A 19,682-nucleotide genomic window follows, 5' to 3' on the forward strand; every position below is an offset into this window, starting at 1 on the left:
CTGATTGCAATCAACAAGCTCAATTTTGGCAAATAACAATGTTAGGGTAATATATTTATACATTCCTACTAGGAATACATAACACGAAGAACCTGCCATGGCCATCTATACTCTAATAAAGAAAATCTAACTTTGCATCTGTAACTTTAATATATTATCCCCAATTTCACTGTACAATGCCTAAGTATAGCGACAATAAAGGAATCTACATATTATCTCTATCTTCTCGGCACTGAAATGATTACATTTCAAATCAAAGGTTGATTAAGATCACATACATTGTCTGAGTGAATCTTAATCAGAATAGCCATAATAACTTTATGATTTTTTTCATGATTTTTTTATGATTTTGTTTATGATTCTCAATTCTTTCACACAATGTTGTCATTGATCTGAAGTAAAAAGAAACGCGAAAGTTTTCCCTGAACACATTAAAGATTTTATATTAAAAGTGTTTTCTAAATGAAGGTTACAGCAGGTTTTCTGCAAGAATAAACACATTTCCCTAAAAACACAATTTTAAAAAATGGCATTTTATTGTAGGTTTGGCACCTGTGGGCATAATTACACTTAAAACCTTCCATGTTTATACAAACAAATTGACCCACCCATATTCAAACCAATTTGCTGTGCACAAAAGAAAAAAATTTAAATCTACTGACACAAAATAAATATTTCTTGATTACAGACAATGTGTGTTGTAACAGACATAGAACATAGACATATAGACTGCATATATTAGTTTTTAGGTTTAGATTTCAGTTTGTATAGTGATTATCATGATATAGGGGCAGATTTACTGATCTGTAGTTGAGCTCCTAAAAGTGTGGCAATCTACAAACATTTCACATTAAAATAACGCAGTGTACCTGGAACATTGCAAAGTGGAGTCACAAACAAGCTTATTCAGTTAGAATATTTAGGATACACTCTTCGGCTTGATCAAAAAAAGACTGTCGGGTGTATCTGATTAGTCTGACGACTCTCATTAATGCATTCTTTGCATAAACAGGAAGAGGAATACAGTAAAACAATGCAAGAGTCACAATACACAAAAAATACAAACCTCTTAGGCAGGAAAAAACAAAACAAAACACTTCTTTACCCTTGAAATGTAACGTCTAATGAAATCAAGTGTCCCATCGGAACCCCAAACTCTGTGAAGCACAACTGCCTCCAATGAAACATCCTCTTCTTAGAGGTGCAGATATGAATAGCCAAACAAATTGATTGTGTAGAATGATGATAGGTGGCAGATTTGGGGGAAACAGTTAGACTCAGGTCAATCTTCTAAGCACTCGAAGTTCGCTAGGTTACCTGTTCCAGATCCATCGACGACCCCTTCGCAAATCCAAAAGCAGAAAAAAGGTGACAGAAATGGGTCACAGGTGAAGCAGACGGGAAAATCAGTCATTTAGTTAAAAACCTTTTAAAAAAACAGACTTAACAACATTCAAAGATGTCCAGTGATCATTTTGTGAAGACTCTGTGAAGATCAGTAATCAGTAAGACCAGTAATCAGTGACAGTACCTTTTGCTATGTGTATGCAGACTGGAGTTCAGTGCATTTGCAGCATACTTACTAAATCTACAGGGTCGTACTACAATTCATCTCGTGAATTTGTGTCCTGCAGCCAGCGTCTGTAGACAGCCACAGGATCTATGTTCCAGTACTTGTGGAAGGAGATACCCTGCTGCGAGGAGAGCAGCAGCTCAGAGTAGTCGTCTGGTTGTGCCTAAAATATCAAGAAGAAGTGGTTTGTCTGTGTGTGTGTCCATATTTGTGAAGTGGTTTATGTTCGGGGGGGGGGGGGTGTTCCAGTATTGCAAACAGAGCTTTCACAGCTCATAACACTGCTGTAGTGGCCTTCATAAATCATAGGGGTGAGTGTTTCTTTTACATTCAGAGCAAGCGGACATTAAAAGAGGTCACACACAACATCACCCAAAACGGAATGAATGTGACTCTTATGAACAGCCAAACACTTTTTTTTGTAGTAAATCTCAACATGAAGTGGCTGCGATGCAGGTGTTATTTGGGGCATTTACCACAAACACAATACAACAAGAACATCTGTCTGTGTTTTTTTGCTACCTGGTGAAACAGTGGACTGTGTGTAATGGGAACACCGAGGGAAGTGAAACACCTGCCCAGCACCATGTCGTCAGGGGCATCATCACTGTAGCAGCTACAATTGCTGGACAGGAGCCTGGACACCGCCACCCTACTGAGTACCATGCTGTTTATGTACACACCCACACCAACACACACACCCACAAAAAAAAAAACAGTTTGTTTTGTGCGTGAGAAAAAAACTAATTTCCCCACAAAGAAGAGTTGTCAAACTTATCGGTAAACTCTATAGCATTTAGTCGCTTTTCTATTGTGCTTTTCAGTCTTATGCTAATTTCAGGTTTTCTTCCTTCTGTCTTACTTTATTTTCTCTGTTTATCCAGTTTCCACTGATATTTATTGCTTCGATCTACTCCCTCCTACTTTGTGTATTTAGTCTTTGCTCATCTTTGTCTGTCGTTCTCCTTTTCTTATTGCTTTGATGGGCATTTTGCTGCTCTCCCTGTACAAAACTGCCCTTTGTTTGCATTTGCTATCATTTTGTCCTGTGATTCACCAGCAGCCTTTTATTTTTTTTCTCCACGCAAGCCTTTGTTTATTTGCAGCCTCTGAAATGTTTATAAAAATTTACCTGAGTTCATTCATCCTCCCCAAGTGTCTTCTGATCTGCATTTGGATCCTCTTCTTAAACTCCCCGTAAAGTCAAAATGCTCAAAGTGTTGACCTCCTTAAAACTTGAAGATTCTCATCCCAAACAAGATTTCCAACAATGTCACAAAGTAACTTCCTAAATGATTCCTGTGACTTTTAAAGTTCTTTGATTTGATTATGTGATGCACTGAAAACATTTCATCTAATTTGGGATAAAGCTGCAATGAAGTTCTCAAAAATGTGGACAGACAACGTAGTGTGTTGTAATGACGCCACAGGAACGCTAAAAACTTGCAGCAGTGCTCTCATTTGTATGGTTGTGCATCACTGAAGTTGTTGTTGTTCGTATAATGACTCCAGTCTCACTGTGACATTGGTAAAAGCTTTACATAACCACCCCTAGATGTTGAGACTGAAACCAATCTAAATTGCAATGTTATGGGCATCCAACATGCTCTAGAAATATAAAATCAATATGGTTAAACTGTTAACTTCAAGCCTTCTAATAAGATTGCTTGGAGTGAAATGATTGCTCCTTCACTAAGACTTATTGGCTTTTAAAGATTAAACCTAGAATCTTTTTCAGAGACATTTGTGGTCAATCTGAACAAACAATCCCTGTGAAACTGGTTTATCTATTACCAATTAAGAGGCAATGCCTGTGCAGTTTTTTCAGTGGCTGTTTGGGTTCCATAAACACAAAAGCATCAACAGTCAAACTTGACTAATGGAAAATTCTGAATTTTTTTCTTTCTGTCTGACTATACATTAACACCATTCCAATCACTTCCCTGCCTCACCCGCCTCCTCCTGTGATGTAGCTGTATCCATTCTGAACCAAGCCGTAACCATATCTCTCCCCGAGGATCACGGCTTCCTTTGGGTCATAGCAATGCAGCAGCCGCCGCAGCCGAGGTAAACTAAATATTGGCAATCAAATGCAGAACAACAGATAGAGAATGAGGTCAACACGCGCACATTATAAAAATGACTCATCCATGTGATTTTTATGTATATTTTGCCTGATTGAAATTCCCTCTCAGGTCTGTGTTGTACATCACTTGCAGCTGTCAGTCAGTCATGCCCTAATAAACCTCAACAGCCTTGTAATGACTAATTAAGAAAACATCTGAGTGGGTGTGTTTGAAACATTTTAACAAAGGACAGCATAAAAAAAGGTGTAAAACATGAAGTCATTTTTAAGAAAAGAGATTTTTCACACTCCAAGGCATGGCAAAAGGGAGATAATCACTCAACAAACTTATTACACTACTTGGTCATAAACAGATAGTTTACACCTGTTATTCTTGACAGACACTGCACAGGATATTTAAATAACAAAATTAAATATGTAAATGACAATAAAATTGTTTTGAAAGTAGAAATTACAACATTTTTAGTATTGTGGAATGATCAAAAATGGCTTATTAAGCATATCGCTTAAAATAAGGTAATCCCATGCAACCTGTAAATGTATACTGCATGAAAGCTGCTAATAGAATCATGAACAGCGAAGACTAAAGCTTTGCATCACAATTTGTAACAACATGAAGATGGCCTAAGACGCATAAAATGGAAATAGTGATGTTAAACTGTGTGCAAAATGCACCATTAACAGTAATCTGTACAGCACTTCAGCTGTTTGTAGAACAGAAATCTCTATTCAATTATGCTTTTTTTCCATATTCCTTAATCAAATGCATATTACCATACATACATCCACTTTCAATGGATGATTCCAGGATGGGCTCCAACAGATAAATGCAAAACGCATTTTTGCGAAAGCTTACATGAGCATGCACATCATAAATCTTGACATTGCCTAATATTATGTAGACAACCACAGTCATAATTTGGAGTAATATGGCTTGCAACACTTTTACAATAGAATTTTCTCATTGCAATTTTTTTTCCTGGAGTGACAGGTTAAAACAAATTTTAATTACTTTTAGATTACCTGATGAGAGTATCATCGTCGACAATAAGCAGCCAATCAGCTTTTGGCACAGCTTTGCTCAGAAAACGCCTCAAGATGGCAAACGTCTTTCCGCAGTGTCCTTGGGGGAGAGAACACGGAGACAAAATAAAATTTAAAAAAAAGATGTGACCAAAATAAAGCAGAGATTCTTCCTATACTATTTGTAAAGTGAGTCGGTGTTTATACTCAGGAGACAGAGTATGCAGAAGAGATATTTCCGCTAACGCTTCAATGCGACCTTGATATAACTTTACACCTCTGCCTACTCAGTATGCATGGCTCTCTAACTATACAAATTGGCCCCTGCCATTTGCCTGCAGCTGCTCTTTACTCAAACATAATAAAATAACTCTGTGAAACAATGGGATGTTTTATTGTTTACAGCCATACATATTGGAATCTTACACTGAACAATGATTATAAGGTGAAGAATGTATTTTATGTACAGACAGAACATGACCCTCCAAGCTTGATGGTGCGACGCCATCTCACTCCAAAACACGTAATAGCTTAATCGGTCTGTTGTATAAGATACAGCAGTTTCACGATAAATGTTCCAGAACTGTTAAATGACTACAATCTGAAGGCTCTAACATTTTTAAATCGTGACTTTCGCAACAATCACGACATGGCCACGTTTTGCCTTGTGTGAAAGTGCCAGATTCAAAATTGTCACTTTTAACGTCCACAAACCACTTGGGTGGAGGTAGGTGGGGATGGTAGGTAATCTGTCACAGATCCAACCCAGCATTTTCTAAAGTTTTTTTTATCGTTCTATTTGCTTTTACTTGTTACTGTTTAGGTTTAATCACGCTGTACAAAAAAAATTCATCAACATAAAATCTTGCAGTCGGTCAGCACTTATTTTGGCACTACTACATTCTATGATGTGGACAAACATACATAGCTGTAAAAAGTACTGGTGTGAAACTGGCTGAGTTTAGTTTCTCAAGTTTGTTATATATGAGTCGAGAGGTCAGATCTGAAAACGTTTTTAAAGGTCAATTAAGGTTAATTGCTCAACTTTTATATTGTGCATTTTTCCATCTTTTCCCCTGATCCCATCAGCATTTCATAATGTTAATGTGTCCAACACTTTGATTTAGAGCCAAATTACCAAAAACAAATGTAATTCCCATCAACTTCAACAGTACTTTGTCATCGATGCTGAGTGGCAAAAATTAAAAAAAGTTGGTGAACATTATAGGTCTTCAACTCAGCCAGCTAAGTCATTGTCATTGTTAACAAGCTGATGTTTGGCTTCAGCTCAGATCTATTCTTAGTGCAGCTTCACAAAGTGGCAAAAAATATATAATATACCATCCCAAAAAAAAAAAATTCACCACCTGGATTTAACTAAGCAAATAGGTAAGAGCCTCCCATTGGATAATTACTGCATTAATGAATATGTTTCAGCTGGAAACAAGTTATTTAACTCTAACTGATGCAGTGAGTAGCTTCTCATTTCTGAAACAACAATGTTGGAATCCTGTGGTCGTGGAAAAGATGTTAATTTGTTTCAGAAGGGTCAAATTTTTGGCATGCATCAAGCAAAGAAACTAATATTGCGTTAAGGACTGTCCAACGCATTATTAAAAACTGGAAGGATAGTAGGAAACCATCACCTTCGAGGAGGAAATGTGGTCGGAAAAAGATCTTGAATGATCGTGATCATGGATCACTTAAACGTTTGGTGATCAAAATCTAATTGGAAAAAACAACAGTAGAACTCATAGCTATGTTTATTAGTCAAAGTAAGAGCATTTCCACGCACAATGCAAAGGGAACTCAAAGAATTGGGACTAAACAGCTGTGTAGCCATAAGAAAATCACTTATCAGTGAGGCTAATCATAAAAACTTCAATTTGCTAGGGAGCATACAGATTGGACTCTTGGACTCAATGGAAGAAGGTCATGTGGTCTGATGAGTCCAGATTTACTCTGTTCCAGAGGGATGGGTGCATGAGGGTAAGAAGAGAGGCGGATGAAGTGATGCACCCATCAGGTTTGGGTTCAGCAATGTTATGTGCCCAAAGAATGACATCAGATTATTCCATCAGTGGATTTTTTCTTCCCTGATGATAAGGGGAAAAATTCCAAGATGACAATGCCCGGATTCATCCGGCTGAAATTGTGAAGAAGTGGCTCAGAGAGCATGAGACATCGTTTTCACACATGGATTGGCCACCTCAGAGTCCAGACCTTAACCCCATTGAGAATCTTTGTCACGTGCTGGAAAAGACTTTGTGCAGCCCATCATCACTACAAGATCTTGGCAAAAAATGTATGCAACTCTGGACGGAAATAAATGTTATGACATTGCAGAAGCTAAAGGCGGTGTGTGACCTTTTCTTGGGATGGGCAGCGTATTACATCCTCAAGTGTTTCCAGTAACCACTCATGTCCTTCCCATGCCTATACTGCCCTTATCAAGGAATAAATCTAAACAAGAAAAACAAGAAAAATTACAATTTGGCACGTTGATGCGCTTCAGTGTGACACTGTTGACCTTTGTGCACACCCTGCTGACAAAAAGGTTTGCAGCCAAACAACATAAAACGGGTATGAGTGATCTCAATAGGTCCTATGTGCATTTTTAGTGTCATCTGAGTAGTGACTACATCTGTCCAATTGTGATGCGATTGTGAGCAGGGCCAAAAAGGCTTTTCGCCAATAGAAGGAAGTGAAAAAATTAACAAATACGCAGGCCAAGGACAGCATTAAAGAAAGTGATGGGGAGAAAAGAAATGGGACAGAAGTCACGACACAGTGCGACACGAGGAATCATTGGTTGGACAAGAGGAGGTGGAGTTGGCGCTGTACCTTGTCCCTGCTGTTGAATGGACTGTAAAATACATTAGAGGGAATGACACTGACAGAATTGTTCTCTAATCAGAGATCTCGAGTGGGGGAAAAAAATATATAGAGATTATTAAAAAAAAAAAAAAGCTGTCTCTCCCTTTTTTACTTAGGCAGTTTTTTCTGCCTTTTTTATGTGGAAATTCAAGTGTCATCCTCTCTTTTCTTCACTGGAAAGAGGAAAGGCTTTGGAGTTAATGCACCGCTTCATCTCAACGGGCTCTGCTTTTTTATTTGTCCAAGGTGCACCCAAATTATGTAAGGACAAGAGGATAGCTACTCAGAACTATCCAGGAACAGATATCTACTGGCCATTTAAACCCCCAACATATCTTACATCTGCCCTGCAGTAATTAGCAAATGCTCTTATAGGCTCACCTCTCTCAGTATTAGCCACTCCTAGATTGATTGTAGGTATGGAGGCATCTGTGACATCGCTATAATACTCTATAAACTCAGCATCTTTCTCCCAGGTTGCCTTAACCACTGGTACTGCAAAGAGAAATTGATGAGAGGTAAAAGAGGACAAGGTTGGGAGGAGAAACTGCAACTTCAAAACATATTCTCTCTGAATTATGCCATCTTATAAAACTCTATTGCCATTTATAACACCGCGTAACAGCTGTCAGTTCAAGATAAAATCTCTTCATCCATCAAATTGAAAGGGTTGTGTCATCAAATCATGTGAGACGAGGTGACTGAGGGCATAAAAGAGAACGTTCCCTTGGTGCATGCTGATCTGAATAAGCGCATAATCTATAATAAAGCTAAAATATGATGACTCCAATTACAGTATAATCAAACAAAGATCATTTTGATCCATGACAAGAGAGACCAATTACACACTGATTTATTCTTCAACACATTTGCTAATTAATTGAATGTGGAGGTAACACTGTAACACCCTGCTATGCAATTCAAATAACTTTAATCTAAGCCAAATCTCAGGAAAGTTCATGACATATTCTTCATTCTGCTTCTGATTATGTTAATTGCTTTAATACAGCCTGTTCCTGCTGGCTCATTTCGACCCTTAAAACAGACATTGGTGTTTTGGATAATTACAGAAGCTAGTGCAATTTCAGCAGACAGTTTAGATGAGCTTGCGAATTTAAAGTGGTAGTTTCCACCTGACAGGTTAACTAGGACTGAATGACTGTTCAGCTACCAAATGAAAAGAGACAGGACCTAAAAGGACTGAAGTAAAGTTTTTCCAGCTAAATGTCCTGCAGTCTACATTTTAATCATCTCCCTGTCAGTCGGTATACACATCATGTTCTCCATATTATGAAAAACATCATCTACATTTAAAACCAGATAGATCAACTATAATTCATTATTGGCAAAGTTTTTTTTAACAGAAACCCCCCCCGCCCCAAAAAAAAAAGGAACACATGACGGCTTCTCAAGCAGTGCCATCTGAGCTTGAACGCCTCTCAATCTGTTAAATGTACAATAACATTTAACAGATTGAAGTTGTCTGGAATTTTAGAAAACGTCCCAACTTTTCTGGAAATGGGGGTTATAACTTACTTTACATTTGCAGGGTTAACAAAAATGTTAGTAGAGCAAAAAGTTTGCATGTTAGATTACTTACCGTAATTCTCTCCACACCACTTCAACTGTGTATAAAATGCTGCAATATTATCTTAATAAGGCAGTTGAAATCCCACCATTATGAAGTATACAAAAAGGTAAATGGTGGAAGGGTACTCAGGATGTTTACTCATGTAGTTAAAACATGATTTAAGTCCTAATATTTGACAGATACAGTAACAATTCAAATTAAGATTTATGCTGATGGATGGGATGCAGTAAAGCCCAACTGGTTAAGCAGGTGCTCCTTGTACAGAGATTGAAGATTTTTGACACAGCCGGTCTCAGTTGAAGTCCCGGCCTGGGCCCTTTGCTGCATATCTTCTCCTACTCTCTCTGTCCCCTTTCCTGTCCACCTACTGTCAAATAAATGGCACTTCTGCTCCCCAAAAAAACTTTAAAAGTATTTATGCTAATGACCTTTCTTTATATTTTCTATTTCCAACTAGAATAACTAAAAACTAAAGAAATAAACTGTTTATATAGTTATTTGCTCCATTTCAGCCCACAACAAAAGCAAGCTGCCGTTTAAAAATGTAAATATATGTTGGATTATAGCAAAGCCCCGGGAGTGGGAGGAGCCAGATTTTTTCATAGATTATCTGTGTCACGTGTTGTCAGGGCATAGAAAGAAAGAAAAAATGTAAATATGCCAACGTTATCATTATCCAAGTTGCAAAGTTCAGTTTTATTGTTTTCATACCTTCTACTACTTTTGCACATTCCAACTGATCTTTAAAAAAAAACAGCAATCACACACCTCGCTCTGAGTGGAACCTTTGACAAGTTTTCACAGCAACAAACACATCGCTCTTCGAGACTGGATCCCCCTGAAAAAGAGAAGGATAAAAAAAATGTCCCCTCACTGTAGATCTAAGAACAGTTTAAGTATGTACAGGTGTGCACAGTAAATGTGAGTATCCAGAGTTGGTCATGAATATTATCATTAATATTCTGCGGAATAAAACAAGTTGTTTTTTTCCCTCGCACACTTTTTAAAAGTAACTACATGAATGCATATGTGCAATTTTAAATTTTGAAATCTTTGTTCTGGCTCAAGGAAATGGAAGAAAATCAAACTGAATCTTATGCCTCTGAAAATACTTTCAGTTTTCAATCAACACTACATTTTGAAGCAGGACAAGATGGACCTGGATTTTGCTTTGTGATCAATAAATCACACACACACACACACAAAAAGGCGAACTGCTACACAAAAAGTAAAACACTTTAAATGAATAGGCCCAGCTCTCTGATATATCAAGGCTTAATATGTGTGATTTAACATACCCTGATAATGTCTGTGAGATGAGACAAGTAATGAATGTATTAAAAGGGTGTTTTAGCTTATACAAAATAGTAGTATTTTGTGACTGTGACTCAAACCCTTACCTCTCTGTATGCCTTTTTAACATTCACTTTAGCTGCCAACATTGCACTTGGTTAAATCGTAAATAAAATCATGCACAAGTAAAGATTTTAAAAAGGATTCCAGTCTTGAATGTATATTGTGTACCCACATTACTTCAATCCTTATGCCCTTTATTCTGAAATGGGATTATAGTGATTTGTGCTTGCTCTGCGCTCAGTTTGCTTGGTAGTTAATCTAAAATGTTATTATGCAATATAAATGGTACGGTAAAAATGATAAAAGCCAGTGTGACAGAGTGGTTGGCTGTGGCATATGAAAAGGCAACTACATACTCATTTGACCAGGGTGGTAACTCATGCGTCTAAGGCAGTTTCCTAATTAGATCATGTATTGGTATAAGCTAGCAACTAGCATACAGAGGCCGACAACCTTCTAAATCATCAACTGCTTTATTTATTTGCATGCCAAAGCCCGCCAACTAATCTGCCAATATGGCTCATATTCATGGCAGATTGTGTGGCATGATACCACCAGCTACCAATCAACTTTGGAATTCTTTGTTACTGCAGTTTATGGCTGCTACATAAACTTTAAAGGACTACGACAAAGTCTCTATTGTGAAAGACATTTGTTTCATACAAATCTTACTTAGAAAAAAAAACGTATTCATAGATCAGGTTCATCTGTATTAATCATTGTATTAGACTGTATTAGTCATTGGTTATTGGTTCTCAATCAATTCACTTATATGCACAGATTTCTCTTGATTCTCAACAATTGTGTACGTACACAATCGTACAGGTAGGTTGTAAACGTAGTTGCACAGTTGTCCTTCAGCTCTGTACAAAACTCTGGAACTGCTGTCAGCTCTGGACCATTTCCTTCCTCCCAAATATACAAAGCAATCTAAAAAAAAAAAATCAGATTGTTTTTTGGATTACAAGTTAAAACTGGAGGATTAGATTTAGACGTCTTTGATCAGGAGTAATGTGAGCATTTACAAAAATAAACACATACACACACATACACAAAAAAAATTAAAAAAAACTTTGAAAAAAGCAGAGCCGATTAACTTTGTGACTTTCTCCTCACGTTTGAGGACTTACCTCAGAAGGAGGCTGAGGTCCTAGATGTTGTATCTGGCAGCAGTGTTTCCCACAAATAGTTAGTGGAACCACAGCAGGTACTGTGGGGGTTCTTGGCTGAGTCTGTGATAGGAAAGCTACAAATTCTGATGGCTGATGTTGCCATTCCTCTAAAGAATTCACTGCAGTCTGGTGTCCTATTTTTAGTTATACATGTTCCTGATCAGTCATCATTCCCGTGCCTACAACAGCATGTCTGTTAGTTAAGAATGGCTTTGGATCATTTTAATGTTTTAAAAGAACCACTGAAAACTGGCTTAAGATTGAATCAGTCCAATGCACCTACAGACAGACTCTCTGCACTCACTATCGAATTAAGGAAAAACAAAAGAAAAGCTTGAGGAAACTGCATCACCTTCGAAGAAGGAATGATATAAATCTGAATCACTCTCACAACCCTACTTAGTAGTTCTGGCTTGAATTGACCTCAGTCTCACAAAAGGAAACATCTAAGAGCAACCAGTTAAAGTAAATTACAAGCAGGAAATGTGTATGTGTTATGAGACATCTCTAGTAGGTTCCAGCAGGTGAAGCTAAATGGGGCACTTTTTCAGGTCAAATACAGCAATGCAGGTGTACCACAGGTCTGAGTAAGATCTCCTTTAACCAGCAGTCAATTTTATACTTATAGTTGGGGGTTGGTAAGTTGGCACAGAGGGTGAACTTAGAAGCCCCTAACTGAGCGCCTCAGTGTTGGAGTTCTCCCCAGTCACTGAGAGGGACGTCTCTCTGCAGCTGTGAGGTGCTTGACGTAAGGCTCTGACCATGGTTTGTGCATATGCACCAAACAGCGGCTCAGATCCCCCTGCATCACCCTTCTTGGAGTTGCTGAAGGGGATGCCGCCTTGGGCTTTCATTGATCTCCTGGGGGGCTTCAATGTCTACGTGGGCAACAACAGAGTGACCTGGAGGGACATATTTAGGAAGAACGGCCTCCCTGATCAGAACTCGAAGATTGTTTTGTCATTTGACTCTTGTGCACGTCATGGATTGTCTACTCTAAACACCATGTTTGTGCCTAAATTGGTTCATAAATGTACTTGGCACCAGGCCACTTTAGCCTAGAGGTCGATGATCAATTTTGTGGGTGTATCATCAAACCTGATGTCGTATGTCTTGGACACTTGGGTGAAGAGACGAGCAGAGCTGTCAACTGATCACCACCTGGTGGTGAGTAGGGTCCAGTGGCGGAGAACACTGCCAGACAGACGAGGTAAGCCCATACAGGTAGTGAGGGTAACTTTTACTGTCCAGCAAAAAAACTTCCGTTTGAGAGAAGGGGGCTGGAGGTGGTTATATATTTAAGAAGAAACTATCGTCCATGACTATGACGACGATAAGGTTTTTAAAAAAAATTAAATAATAAAGTGCCTCCAAAAAATACCCCAACACACACATAAATACTCGCACAAACAAATACACACTTGATTTTCTACATTGATAACATAATAATAGATCTGTCAGCAGCTTCATGCGTAGAAATCTGCAAGGAGTCAGAGGAGCTTTTCAGCTGAAGTCAGCCACCAGGGGAGAACTGTCTATCATCGCTGTAAATTTAAGTCATCTTTCATCTTAGCAGGCAGCCTGACAGAAGACGTTCCTCTCCTCGGCAATGTAACAATACAAAGGAGATGAGTCTTAACGGAAATAATCGTGTTAGAGCAAAATTGCATGAAATTGTTTTAAGTACCTCGTGTTTCAGATCGATAGTAAAGTCTGACTTGAGGCTCTCGTGCTGGATCCGCTCAGAGAGTCTGACAGAAAGAAGATAGAGAAAAGGCTGGAAAGTAAGAAATGGTTATGGTCTTATACTTCTCATTAAAGTTAACACTGGTAAGTGTTAATTAACTCACTGATAACACAGTGGTGACATGGTGGTGGGGGGTTTATGGTAATAAGTGCATCCTATGAGTCTACGCTTGCAATCTCCATTTATAGATTTGAAGCTCTGTATGATAAAAATGTAACTGTCAGAAACAGTGTGAAACTCTCACTTCTGTGCAGTTTTGGTTCATTATTTTAAATGAGCTTATTATTTAAGTTAGGGTATTTCTCAAATAACCCTGAGACAACGATAGAACAGAAAAAAAAGCAAAAGGCAACTTGTCAAAAAGAAAGAAGAGTATATGAGTGACACCATTTCTGCACACACACACACACTCTCACACCTGTGGAGCAGTGGTGCACTGAGAGCCCAGCCTGCTGCAGGATCAGGATAACCAAAGGAACTCGGGTCTTCAGAGAAAGCATAATGGTGAATGATAGAGGCTTCGTTGTCATGGAGACGCTTACCCAAAAACCATTCCTGTCAATAGTAAAAAGTGAATGAAAGAGGCTTGGTTATTTTCTTGGCATTGCCATTTGTAATAGACATCAAGCTATCTTGTACAAAGGGCAAGTCTGTGGTGTTAATAAACGTGTCGGGCTGAGTGAGTCTCACCTCTTGGATTGGAAATCTGTGAAGGACCTGCAGCAGAGCAGGCAGTGTGACCGTAGTTCCCTCCTCTATAAACAAAAACCAGGATGCTGACTGGCCATAAGAAGCTGTGAGGCTGGAACAATACGCAAAAAGCCATTAACGTATTCCCCATGGGGGAATTATGACTAAATTATTTTCAAGCTTCTTGAATTTGATTCTATTGATTTGTTTATTATAGTCATATTTGTGCCCAACTCTCACCGCGGAAGCACAGGAAGTATACTCCAGTCTCCTTCGTAATCTGAGAGCTCATGGACGAGGGCGACAACTGGAACTCCCTGCATGAAACAGAATAGGACTTTTTTCCTGTTTTTCCATTCAGGACTAGTACAAACTCTCCATGTGTGAGCACCCAAGTATTGATTACTTTAGTCTACCACTGTCTATGCTTCAGGGAGAGTTTAAACATTTAATCAAATCATTGAAGGGCTGGCGACCTGTCCAGGGTGCTTCTCAACAAATGACAAGTGCACTATGAGCACTGACATTTTATTTGAACTATGGAACTGTAATCTAAATTAAACCACCTTAGTAGTTTATCTGATAGCAACCAATAATCACTGAAACATGTGAGAAGGTCCAACCTGACAGATGTTTGAGCATGGATTGATTACTAAATGGGCCTACCATGCCGAGGCCTAGAGGAACCACTTAAACACAGATTGGCTGAAAACAAATACAAATTCAACCAAATTCAGACACGAAACAGTCTAAATTAGATGCTAAATTACCACAAGGACGCACGATACAGCCAAAATGGGACATATATTATGGAAATGAGCAAATTGCAGCACAGAGACACCAAAAATGACCATAAAGAGACTTGTAATGAACCAAAAGCTCTAAAAGTAACACGTTTAGAGAGAGACCAAAGAACCACTCATCGCATCTGCGTAGTTTGGAGAAGGTGCTGTTTGAGGTCACACTCCCCACTGAGTAATTCCTGCAGAAGAAGTCACATATATCTTCCCTGCGGCTGTTCATTACAGCGACACAGCCAAAATCTCAAGGACTAATGCAAGTCCAGACAAAAATTAGGTACTCCCCTGTGTGGTCAGAGAAGAACTCCCTCATTAGATAGATTAACTTCACTTCCACCTCCAGACTGAAAATGATGGCTTTAGATTTACATCAATGAGGAAGATATTACAGGCTGCAAAGCTCCCCACGGGGCTATTTAAGGTGTGCATGCAAGCAACTGGGACTGGATAATGCAGAACATGCTGTCATAAAGCGATAACAACAGGAACACTCGACCGCAACTAAACATTATACACACTAATGTGTAAAGATGAAGGTCTTAGATTATGTTGTGTACAGATCAAATAAAACATTCCATTGCCTTTTTATTAGGTGCAGACAGCATCCAGTTAGATAAGCAAAAGACCAGGCCCATAAAACGTAACGTCGGTGGTTCTTTTCTTGAGTTATTAAACGATAATACAGCGAATGAGCTTTTAATTAGTAATCATCTTAAGGCAACAGTAAGTGGACTTTATACAGAGTTGGGTTTGATGTTTCCCTGTTCCCAGTACTTTGCAAGGGATCTCAACGTAGCTTAAAAATTAAGGGACATTTTGTATCTGCCTCCTTTTCCAACTCTTAACAAGCACGTACACATACAAACAAGTACACAAGCCTAGTTCTACTTGCCATAAAAGACAGTTCTCTAAGAAACGCTGCTCGGTGTAGGAGTAAGATAACGATATTGGTGTCATTTTTAGCAGAGTACTTATTCAGTTGAGTTTTTGCTCTTGGTTTAGAGAATATACTGTAATGATGGCTATAAATGCTGCATATGAACTTTTTGAGATCCTACAAATCATGTATTGGGTAAAATATATAAAATAAAAAGGCTGTGCCATAGATTCTGCGATGTGCTGTCAAAATTACCTTGACTATAATAGCAACTACCTTGTTCCCGTCTTAACCACAGCCTGCTGAAAATAATCATCTCTTAAACTAGTGAGGCAGGGGGAAACTTGCATTAGTCCAGGGAAATGGAAAAAAATAATAATTGTATTAATCCTCATATGAGCTGAAGATATTTCAGTGTTTTTAAGCACTTTATGTTGATGAAAAAACTTTTCCACAGAGTCCCTGCTGACTGCCAACTGTCAATCATTTCAATGAGGAATGCTTTTTTAGATTGATTATATAGACAGTAAAAAACCTATGCATGTCTGTCTCTTTACGTTCTTCCAAGAGTAGAAAAACAACTGTAGCCTGGCAGTCACATTTTAATAAAATAACCAAAGCTTGAATCCCTTCAGCAAAGGTGGAGAGACTCTATGGAAAGGATGACATCTATCGGTACCTACCTAATATCACAGCAATGCATAAATCTATCTTAAAATCCAAAGGGGGTTGTTTGTGGAAAGGAAGGCATCTTTTGGAGAGTAAGCCGGATTTATGCAGAGATGGGATTTCACAGTTATTGTTCCCAGGGTAATTCTCCAGCTCTGCATAAATCCATATTTAGAGTCACTGACACATACTAAAGATGAAAGTGTGTTGGCGTTTTAAGTAACTGTAAAGCAATTCTTTTGTTTAACTGGCATATTTACAGTAATGTTTATCAATGTGCACCCTCCCTCTGAAAAAACGATTAAAGTCAAAAGCCATAAAATTAATTAACTGAACTGGTAAAACATAAATCTGTCCATGTGGCTTCTCAATACAAGGCATGTAATTTACTCATAAGGGCTATAAGCAGGAAACCCATGTCTCCTGTGTGAATGCATTGCAGTGTGCTGGTATGCTGCTGCAAATACCAAATATATAAATTTTGTGAAATGAATGATCACAGTCATGACTATGACTGGAAGTACAGTGATAGAGGTCAAACGTCCTTTAGCAGTATAAAAAGGAGTGTTTTAATTAGCGGTGGATCTTCAGTCTCTTAACATTTCACAAATATAGAAATGCATTTTAAACTTGACGCGGCAAACAACCCAGGCCTGGACACACCAAAGCAGCCCCATTTCCATTTAATATGGATGAGAATAATACAATAATTTGAGGGCTGTTATCTAAAACTGGCTGTTCATAAAATTGGCCAAATCAAAGCAAACGATAACAGCTGCATTCTTCTTATTTTCCAAGAGACTTCCTTTGTGCAACACGTATGTATGGACACACACAGCACACAAGACATGGCCTGCCGAGCTTTAAATCCAACAAATCTATCTCTCTTGATTTACTGGTTATCTAAGTGGTTGATTGTCTGCAAAATTTTACCTGGCCGAGTCTAGCTGCCTCCTGATGAATCTCAACCTTCATCTGGCAACCGCGACTGGCATGGTGGGAGTTCCTCTGACTCTGGATCACTATCACCACCTCCTCCATCTCTGAGAACACAGAAACGGATAACACATCTGGAAAAACAAAGGACACTTGATGACACAGTTTTAGATTCCAAGCATTCGATTTCCCTCGCAATTTTAAGCCACCGTTTAACATCCTCTTTAAATGCATTACTGTATTTCGTGATAATCATGTTTTAATTTTAAGCTGAACTAAGCTAACTGATTGGTATCTGAAGCTTTGTTTTCACTGGAAATAGGATATAGGACTGATGAGTTTCTTTGGCTCCATAGATAAATGAACGCAATCAGCGTAACAGTGGAAATGTGTGTCATGATTTCTGATAACTTTTCCCAAAGAAAGTACGTACAAAGAGAACAGAAGTGGTCACAGTTCCAAAACCTTTCTAAATAGTTGGGGATGGTGGAAAAAACACAAGCTCATCTGCAGCTAAATGCCTCACTCACCCACATATCTGTGTGCAGGGCGCGCCTGGTGCTCTGCCGCCTGCAGAGAGTTGCAGGGATTCTCGTTAGGTCTGAGACACACAGCTGAGCCTCATGATGGAGCATAATCACTGCAAAAACCTGAGAAGCAGCACTTACATAGGCAGGACCTGTGTGTTCGGCTCCAGTGGAGGAGCCTTGATGCAGCGAGAAACAACAGTGTTAACATCAGCAAAACTAGATGATCAGTTGAACTGACATAAGTAGCCATTTCATAGTTTAAACACATTAATCAGCAACCATTTACCTGTCAATGTGCTTATCTTTTGATAAATCAGCATGAAACATTTAAACCGTGTATATTAATAAAAATGAATAAAAATTAAATAATTTTGCAAACAATTGTTTGCACTGGTGCATATAAACATATGGTATCTTATAATTTATGTAGAGTTTGGGAAAATGTTTGAACCCACCAGGAATACTAATTTGCAACCAATATGGCAGATACAACTGAACATTAAAATACGAAGGAGAGGCTGATTTTAAAAGACGTTGAGATATGGATACGTGGAAAGGTCAACTGAGAGAAGACATAGGAAAAGTGACAGCAAATAACTGAAGTCGTTCTCAGTTAAAATGTTGGATATATATTTAGGATAATATCTTAAAATGTGCGGCGACTCAACATGAAGTTATCAACTAGTATAAAATTAGCTTCCTGTGCTGATCTTCAAAGCAAAACTTTTGCATATTTATCACACACTCTGAAGGTAAATGGTTCTATGTTCCCACGATGATAAATAGGTCGTCTGGATGCCGACAAGCAAGTGGATCCATTTTGATGTATTTTTCAGCAAGTGAAGGGGATGAAACCCATCAGTATTTCACAATCCTTTTCACTCTGAAGTGAAATTAAGCGACACTTCCGGCCGTTAGCTGCCCGTCTGTTGAAGCGTGTCCAGACTCCTCCCGTGATAGCGGGTAAGCTAACACTGATACTGGTGGTGTGTCGGCTCCACTTACCGAAACAAGTGATAAGCACCGCGACCAGTTTGCATCTGTTCACCACAACATGGTGACACATGACTCTTGTGGCTGATGGTTTGATCACCGGAGAGAAAGTGGTTCGTCACATTCCTGCACGGAGTGAGCCGGCAGCAGTGTGTGGCAGTACGGAGATGTGGCGACCTCTGGCGGAAAGTGCAGGAACAGGTTGACAGTTGTCCGAAAAGGGGTGTGGGGGGCACTAATCGCAGTCTACAACAGCTATAGGAGGCAATATAGCACGTCATACATTTGATACGATCGATCACAGCATTCTGTTACAGAGACTTGAACATGTTATTGGGATTAAAGGAACTGCATTAGGCTGGTTTAAGTCATATTTATCTGATAGATTCCAATTTGTTCTTGTAAATGAAGAATCTTCCTCACACGTTGAAGTAAGTCATGGAGTTCCTCAGGGTTCTGTGCTTGGACCGATTCTTTTTACTTTATACATGCTTCCATTAGGTAACATTATCAGACAGCATGGCATAAATTTCCATTGTTATGCTGATGATACTCAGCTGTACTTATCTATGAAACCAGATGAAACCAACAGGTTGGTCAGACTACAAGCCTGTCTTAAAGACATAAAGACCTGGATGACTCAGAACTGTCTGCTTTTAAATTCAGACAAAACTGAAGTTGTTCTCTTTGGACCTGAGCGCTTCAGGGAGAAATTGTCTAGTTATATAGTTACTCTAGATGGTATTTCCTTGGCTTCTAGTT

At 38.8% G+C, this 19,682-nt stretch overlaps 1 protein-coding gene across 2 annotated transcripts; it reads right to left on the bottom strand.

Annotated features, from left to right (window-relative positions):
* Window positions 1–472: 472 nt before the first annotated feature.
* On the bottom strand, window positions 473–19,128 carry b3glctb (beta 3-glucosyltransferase b). 2 transcript variants are annotated; one of them, XM_072375387.1, is made up of 16 exons: window positions 18,933–19,128; window positions 18,066–18,103; window positions 17,928–17,967; window positions 17,395–17,504; window positions 14,356–14,432; window positions 14,116–14,227; window positions 13,844–13,980; window positions 13,366–13,429; window positions 11,320–11,436; window positions 9,919–9,988; window positions 7,941–8,054; window positions 4,683–4,782; window positions 3,526–3,645; window positions 2,096–2,240; window positions 1,584–1,736; window positions 475–1,341 (listed from the first exon to the last, which is right to left on the bottom strand). In XM_072375387.1, the coding sequence occupies exons 1-15, from the start codon at window positions 18,991–18,993 to the stop codon at window positions 1,602–1,604; spliced, it is 1,440 nt and encodes a 479-aa protein (XP_072231488.1). In that variant the 5' UTR covers window positions 18,994–19,128; the 3' UTR covers window positions 475–1,341; window positions 1,584–1,601. The 2 variants fall into 2 exon arrangements, with proteins under 2 accessions (XP_072231489.1, XP_072231488.1); XM_072375388.1 differs by lacking the exon at window positions 7,941–8,054 and having other exon boundaries at window positions 473–1,341.
* Window positions 19,129–19,682: the final 554 nt, after the last annotated feature.

Source organism: Leuresthes tenuis, unplaced genomic scaffold, assembly GCF_036924035.1.
Source record: "Leuresthes tenuis unplaced genomic scaffold, fLeuTen1.0.hap1 SCAF_21, whole genome shotgun sequence".
NCBI classification, from domain to species: Eukaryota; Metazoa; Chordata; class Actinopteri; order Atheriniformes; family Atherinopsidae; genus Leuresthes; species Leuresthes tenuis.